This window comes from Triticum urartu, chromosome 7 (assembly GCF_003073215.2).
Source record: "Triticum urartu cultivar G1812 chromosome 7, Tu2.1, whole genome shotgun sequence".
NCBI lineage: Eukaryota > Viridiplantae > Streptophyta > Magnoliopsida > Poales > Poaceae > Triticum > Triticum urartu.
Genome location: NC_053028.1, coordinates 6,209,933 through 6,217,188, shown reverse-complemented (window position 1 = coordinate 6,217,188; position 7,256 = coordinate 6,209,933). Strand labels below are relative to the sequence as shown.

The 7,256-nt window shown below is 41.5% G+C and overlaps 1 protein-coding gene across 1 annotated transcript in view; it reads right to left on the bottom strand.

Annotated features, from left to right (window-relative positions):
- LOC125518038 (disease resistance protein RGA2-like) overlaps positions 1-4,368 on the bottom strand; it is an 8,060-nt gene extending 3,692 nt beyond the window's left edge. The window contains exons 1-3 of the mRNA XM_048683002.1: positions 4,101-4,368; positions 3,466-3,643; positions 278-2,962 (exon numbers count right to left, since the gene is read on the bottom strand). Of these exons, the coding sequence (XP_048538959.1) occupies positions 278-2,962; positions 3,466-3,643; positions 4,101-4,368 (3,131 nt within the window). The remainder of the gene's footprint in view (positions 1-277; positions 2,963-3,465; positions 3,644-4,100) is intronic.
- Between the last annotated feature and the right edge of the window lie 2,888 nt (positions 4,369-7,256).

The following is a 7,256-nucleotide window of genomic DNA, read 5'->3' as shown; positions in this document are numbered from 1 at the left end:
AGCTGAGCTATAAAATAATTGTATCTTTTTGAGGCACGTGCGGTTATTCAGAAAGCACAGCTGAATGGTTTCTTGAGGATACTCATATATTAAAATTTGTTCAAGTGATTGCGGTAGGAGCAGTCTTCCGTGCACCAAAGACGAGAGCATCTTGGGGCATCCCCCGAGTATTTGTAGTTCCTCGAGGGAGGTAAATCTGGCGACGTCAAATATTAGATGAGGGCATCTTTCAATATTTATAGTTTTGAGAGAAGTGGTGAGATTCGACGGGATGCACCACAAACCGTCTGGATCTGAGCTTGCTGACAAACCATTTTGATATCCTGATGATGAAGCCTCCGAGGCTGGGTTGAGATTCGACTGGCCGTTTTCTTCCTCTTCAATCCGTAACTGTGTCAACTTTGGACATCCATTTAACATCAATTTCTTCACTGCCGGCGCATGTCGAAGCATCAGAGATAGCCACTTCCCTGTTATTCCACATGAAAAAATACTGAGACTATCAAGACATGGTAGGGCTATATAATCTGCAGCTATCATGTCTTCATGGGTGTGCGCTGACACAACATCTGAAGAGAAGAGTTTTGTGCAGTGCCCTATTGTCAAACTCTCTAAAGATACGAGCTGATGAAAACTTATTAGTGAAATAGACGTCAGATTCCAGCATGAATTTATTTCCAAGCATTTGAGGTCCCTCAGATTATGGAATGCCAAGATTTTTTCATCCAGTCTCATCTCACCAAATGACTCACCCAAAAGACTGTTTGGCCTAATTTCGAATGTTTCCATGTAAAATTTGTCCATCGTCAGAGATGTTGAAACTCTGCTGATTAAAAGTTCAGAAAATGTGGCTGAAGGCCGAAGAGGGATCACTACTTCCAAGTGAGGACAATCGCAAACAATGAATTTCCTAAGATTGGGCAACCATGAACCCTTCTTCATTTTGAAGCTATGGTGTTTCTCAAGCAAATCAAACATCTTGAGTGCGTGGCAATTTCGGATATCCAATACCCTTAAACTAGAGTTCATATCTCCCAGAGAAGTGCAGACACAACTCTCCAACTCTGACATTTCAACTAAAACTAGCTCCTCCAATGACGGAAACGATACTTCTCTTACTTTCTGCATATTTCTCAAAAATAATCTTGTAAGAGACGGAGGCCTTTTCAATGATGGAACTATCCAGCATTCTCCACAGTTCTCTAGATGAATTGTTTGTAAAGAGGTAAGCCGACCATCTAACACTCGATTGAAAAACTTGCTCGAAACCTGAGGCGAGGATTCCAACTCAACATGACTGTCCTGAAGTTTCAAATACTGGAGATGTCCATGATTTACCCTACTACACAAGAAGGAATGAAAATCAGCAGATGTTGCAGACAAATGCAGCACTCGCAAATGATGTTCCTTTTGGAATACTTCTTGGAAGGCTTTGAAGAAGAAAGAGTCATATTGCCCAATTAACACCAATGACCTCAATTTTGTCACTGATGTAAACGAACTTCTCAATTTTTCTTCAAACATCTTGGTACAAGGTATGTTGCTCATCTGATCATCCATGGAATATACTGAATCAGTTAGTATTGACAGATGGTGTACGGTTGGCAATATTTCATTGCAATATATACCATCTATTGTTGCACACTCCCTTCTTGAAACAACCCTTGCAAACTCATGCATGAGACCACCAATGGAATAGGAAGTTTGTCTGACCGAAGAGATGACTTGCTCAAAGAAACCCAGGTTCACCAAGTCAGTTAGATAGTACCATCCCGTATCCTTTAAACTCGCACTTGAATCGTCTAGCTTCACAAATCCGTGTGAAATCCACATACAGACTAACTCCTCGGCGGGAAACTGATAACCATATGGGAATATAGAACAATATGAGAAGCACTGCTGTAAAGGGAAGGGCAGCTCGTCATAGCAAAGCTTCAAAGATGACATAATGCCACTACTGAGGTGCAGGGATTTCCAATCTTCATTCTTCAGACCATTAGTCCAATGTTCAACGGTGAGATGCTCTCTTAATAGTGCTCCTGCAGTTTGTGCCGCTAATGGGTTTCCTTTTAACTTTTGTGCTATTTTTTGTCCTATGCCACTTAGACTTTCTTGCTCTTCGTAGTTCTCATCACCAAATGCATGTGCTTTAAACAATAACCAGAAATCATCTTTTTCCAACGCACCTAACTTAATTGGTTCAGCCGTTCCTCTCCTTTTCGCAACAGATGGTTTTCTAGTTGTCATTAGTATCAAATTGTTGTTTGCATTGTCAGACTTAAAAGGAGCCAACAGCTGGTCCCATTGGCAGTCATTTTTGTCATCCCAAACATCATCTAAAATAAGTAGAATCCTCTTTGACTTGATATTACACTTCAAGATCTCCTGAAGCTTGGCAAGGTTGCAAAGCCCCCCATGTGTTTCCTGTGACACAAAATCTAACATCTCCCTTGTGAGCCTCACTTCATCAAAGTTGTTAGACACCCAAATCCATATCTTGTGGTCAAATTGATTTTCCACTGCTGGCTCATTGTATACAAGTTGAGCCAGAGCTGTCTTCCCAATTCCTCCGATGCCTACAATAGGCAGAACAGTGACACCACCAGCTGATTTGTGTTCGCTTATCAACTTGATAATAAATTTCTTCTCTGCAGATCTCCCGTACATTTTCCTTTGATGAAGACTCGATGTTCTTCGGCATGCAAAATAGGTTGTACTCCAACGGTGATTTGAAGCTGCAACAGAATCTAGCACAGGTATATTTATAACTCCTCTCACATCCCCTTGGATGCCTTGCAACTGATTAATTAATTCTCGTAACCTGCTCGAAAATCCGTCCTTGTTCCAGAGGTTTGTGTTATCTGTGGTGACTTGTGTTGACTCACGACCAATTCTCATTCTTTTTCTGCTGGATGAATTACAAACTGAAACAGGCATGGCTTCTCCAGTAACATTGCTTATGCTACAAGAAGAAAGAAAGGGTTCTTAAGTAGATAGTGTAAATAATGAATTAACAGAACAAAAAGGGGTATAGATGGATGCAGAAATGGATGAAAAGTAATTAGATTGTTTCCTAAAAGACAAAATTTAGAGATTGATATAATTTGGATGAAAAGTAATTATATTGTTTCCTAAAAGACAAAATGTAGGGATTGATATAATTTGGATGAAAAGTTGGTGGTTGGGCCAAAAAAATATATTTGGATGATCCATTGAATGATAGATAAGTACGCAAAGTAGGGATTGTGATGCGGGAATTCCACTTCGCATCTAAGAAAAGTACAACTCCAAAATAAAGTGTGCCAGGGCGAAGATGTAAAAAGGCATGGATTGTTCATGTAGAGTAGTTCATAAGGAAATGCACGTTGTTCTTGGGTCCGTAAAACGTACCTTGGGGAAGAGTCTTGTGGTTGGTGACTTGGTAGGGCTCGGGTTATTTCCATACAGCTAGCACTTTTGACATGCCTTGACAAAACTCCTGTCCCGTATTTGGTCTTACATTGTACTATCGCGTGACAGTATTTACATTCTGCGTGCACAGGGTTATCATTACCATCTCTTGTCACGACGAAATGGTCCCACGCCTTGGACCGTAGCCTCTTGCCATGGCTGCTACTTGTTGGCTCGATCGAAGCGGGCTTGCCTAAAAAGTAAGACAAGTATTAATGTTAGCATGGTCCCGTATGACCATCGTCCAAACCTTCAACTTTTAGATGAACAGGGAGAACATCAACTAAAATTTTACATTTAGGGAACAAACCATGCCAAAAGTTGCAGGTTCAGTGCCAAGAACAAGACTCCCAGGCTTCACAAGCCCGGGCAGGGTTTATTTTTTCTCCTTTTTTCACATGGGAAAGAAACTAAACAGAAGATGAAAGATTTCAGCAAGGCGTGCGCTAAATCGCACGTACAAGCTGACTGAAAACATCAACGAATTAAACTAGATTCCGTAGCGGCATGTGCATCTGCTATTTATATTATACACTCACCACCTGAAGAAGGAAGCTCGGATATATATAGATCACAACTGCAGTAGTACAGTAGTATTTTGCAATGAAAAATCACAACTAGCTAGCGAGAAGTGAGTCTGTGGTACGTACCTTGTTGGAGCCTGTAGTGGTCGAGGTCGTCGACTAGGTTTCGGGCGTCATAGAGCACCTCCTTGAGATGAACAAGAGATCCAGCCAGTGCCTCGTTCCCGAGCGCCCTGCCCTTCACAGCAGAGACCACCATGTGGACTCCCTTGATTTCAGACTTGAGCCCGTCGATCTCCTCTGCGAGCCCGGCTTCGCTAACCCAGGGATCATGCTTGTCGATCAGGGGGCTTGCGAGGATGGCCTGCGCTAGCCACCCGATCCCTTCCTCCATCCGGCGGGCGCTGGAGGCGGAGGTTCGTGAGGTGAGCGGCCGGCCGTGGAGTGGAGTGGACGGAGGAAGCAATGCAGAATGCGGCAGCGATCGATTGGGGGAGACAGACTATATAACCGGGTAGGCCGCGATGGGTTGGGTTGTCGTCAGTTGAGAGGCCCATACGGCGGGAAGGGTCCATTCGTCAGTTCCTACTTTCTCGAAGCTGACATGGTTTTGTTTGTGCCTACGTGGATTGAGCAGTGTTACATCCACGTAATGGTTTGCATAAGATTACGAACTGATCTGACATGAAGCTATTTGATTGAATTAAAGAAGAGGATTAAATGGAAGTTTATGTAGCAGCTACGTAGAGCCTTTCGTAGGTTTAGGATTTTCGACGTGGATTTTGCTTTACTCATGGCCTCCCACCCTGAACAATTCAGTGCACCAGCTCTCGCCATTGGGCAACTCTTTTTTGATGCCAGAGTAGCCCTTGACCAACAGCAGGTGGTACACGCTGCTCGCGCCAGCCCTTGACCACACGCCCGACGTTACGCAGGAGCTTGTGGCCGTCAAGGACGGATACACCGGCGAACGTCGACATGACAAACCTGCTGCGACCACACCGAAAATCTTTCAACCCATTCATCATTCAGCATTCCTAAGTTTCAGAGTTGGGAGTTTTTGGATCAAGGAGCTCGGGAGCAAACCGGAGGCCTCACGGAGTCGCCACCGCAAGTAGACGACGCTTCACGGAAACAGAGTTTTGTTTCCGGCAAGCTCCGACGCCGCTCCTGCCCGGAAACAAAGCTTTGCGGCGAACCTGCTCACCGCCCGCTGCCCCACCCCGCGACACAGGTGGTCGGTGGGAGACGCCGTCGCTCCACTCGCTGCGCCGCCATTGGTCCGGTGCGGAAACAGAGAGTTTGCACCGCGGCTGCTCGGCACGTGCGGCCTGGGCCTGCCTGGTGCTAGGGTTCAATTTTAACCTAGTACACGTTATTGGACTATATACTGGGCGTTATTGGGCGCACAACACTGTTTTGGGCAGCGCCTGAATTTTAAATCAAGCTGAATTTTTTGAGTTAAAAAACAAGAGATTCAAAAATAAATTTCTGTGAAGGAAAACCAAAATTATGAATTTGTGTTAAAGAATTAAAAAAAATAAAACCATGGTTGCATAGATGGTTTTTAAAAATTAATGACATTTTGACAAGTTTTTAGAATTTTTGTGAACCTAGAAGTTCATATTGAGGTGTGGGGTATAATTTTTTTAATACATTTAAACATTTTTGCATGTGAAACATTTTTTAGATGCACGTTGAACATTTTTTAAAGATACACGATGTACTTTTTTTATATACAAGTTGAACAGGTTGTTAAATACACGTTGAACAGTTTTCAACACATGACGAACATTTTTTTTGAAATATCATAAACAGAATTTGTAAAATGTATGAACATTTTTAAATGTTACAATTTTCCGAACAGTGCAAAACATTTTTTTAACTTGCACAAACAATTTTTTTTACACTACATGATCGTTTTTTAAAATGTACACACATTTTTACACTTGAGGTAGGCGGTGGCTACGCCTTGCCGCCATCGAGACAAAGTCACGCCTCTCTTCCTGCCGTGCGCCAAGGAAGCCATCCTGAGTGGCTTTTTTTATTCACTAGATGTTAACACACGCTTTGCCGCGCCCTTCTTTGGTTTTGGAATTAATTTTTTTCTTTTTCTCTCAAGGGTTATTATGGGAATGAACATTCGTGCATAGCACAGAGGCAGTCGAGCAAATGTGGACCCCATTGGATGTTATTGGGTTGGCCATGTTGTCCAGTCCTTCCAGTTTGTGGAAGGTTTCAATCAATTTTAAAAAAAATCCTCCACTTTTTTCATGTTCAGTTTTATATTTGTTTTTTTGTTTTTCTAATTAGCAAATATATTCAGAATTAATATTATTTTTAAAAGTTCAGTAATAATAACTTAAATTATTGAACCTTTTTTCAAATTAATAAATGTTTTCTTCAAAATTGTGAACATTTTTTAACAATCTGTGATGGTTTTTCATATCCGTGAACATTTTTAGTCCGCAAACATTGTTCAAAATTTGGGACCATTTCTGAAAAAGCATGAAAAAGTATAAAACTTGTGAACATTTCATAGAATCCATGAATACTTTTCTGATATTCGTGAAAAAGTTTTAAATTAAGTACATTGTTTAAATTCGTGAATATTTTTAAAATCTGTTAATATTTGTGGAAAGTTCACAAAAAATAAAATTTATGAGTGTTTTTATTTTTTTTGAAAATTATTTTAGTAGAATGCCGTTTCCAATACTTTCATATTCCTTGGCTTAGTAATTGTAACGATTGTTTTTTATGATGAGATTTTTTTTAATACCACTTATGAATAGATTTTGCCAACAAAAACCTATGAAGAGATTCTGTTAAGGATACGGCATGGCATGGGTCATGATGGCTGTGCTTCTCCAACTCCTCCGCCCTGTTCCTTGACCTTCTGTTTCTCTTTGGACACTGCATTTGCAGATGCTAACTTTCTTCATTCTGTTCAGCCCAAAATTTAGTGAATTGTCGGGTGAATTAATTAATTAGTCATCCTTTCTGGTTGCTCTTTAGTCTTTACTGTGTGTGATATATAGTTTCTGCAATACTCACATTATGATTAAGATCTTCTATGGACTTGGCCCAAACCTGATACGATGTCAATCAGCGAGTAGCGTCTCTTGCCCAGCTGTTGTATTTCAGCCAGTCATATAATGGGAGGGTATTTCCATGGTCACTAAATCTTGTGCTCTCCTTGGTAACTGCAATCAACACGGATCCATGCTTGACCTACGTTGCGCGGATACTTCAGAAAGCGCGCGTATCCATCCGGATACTGCC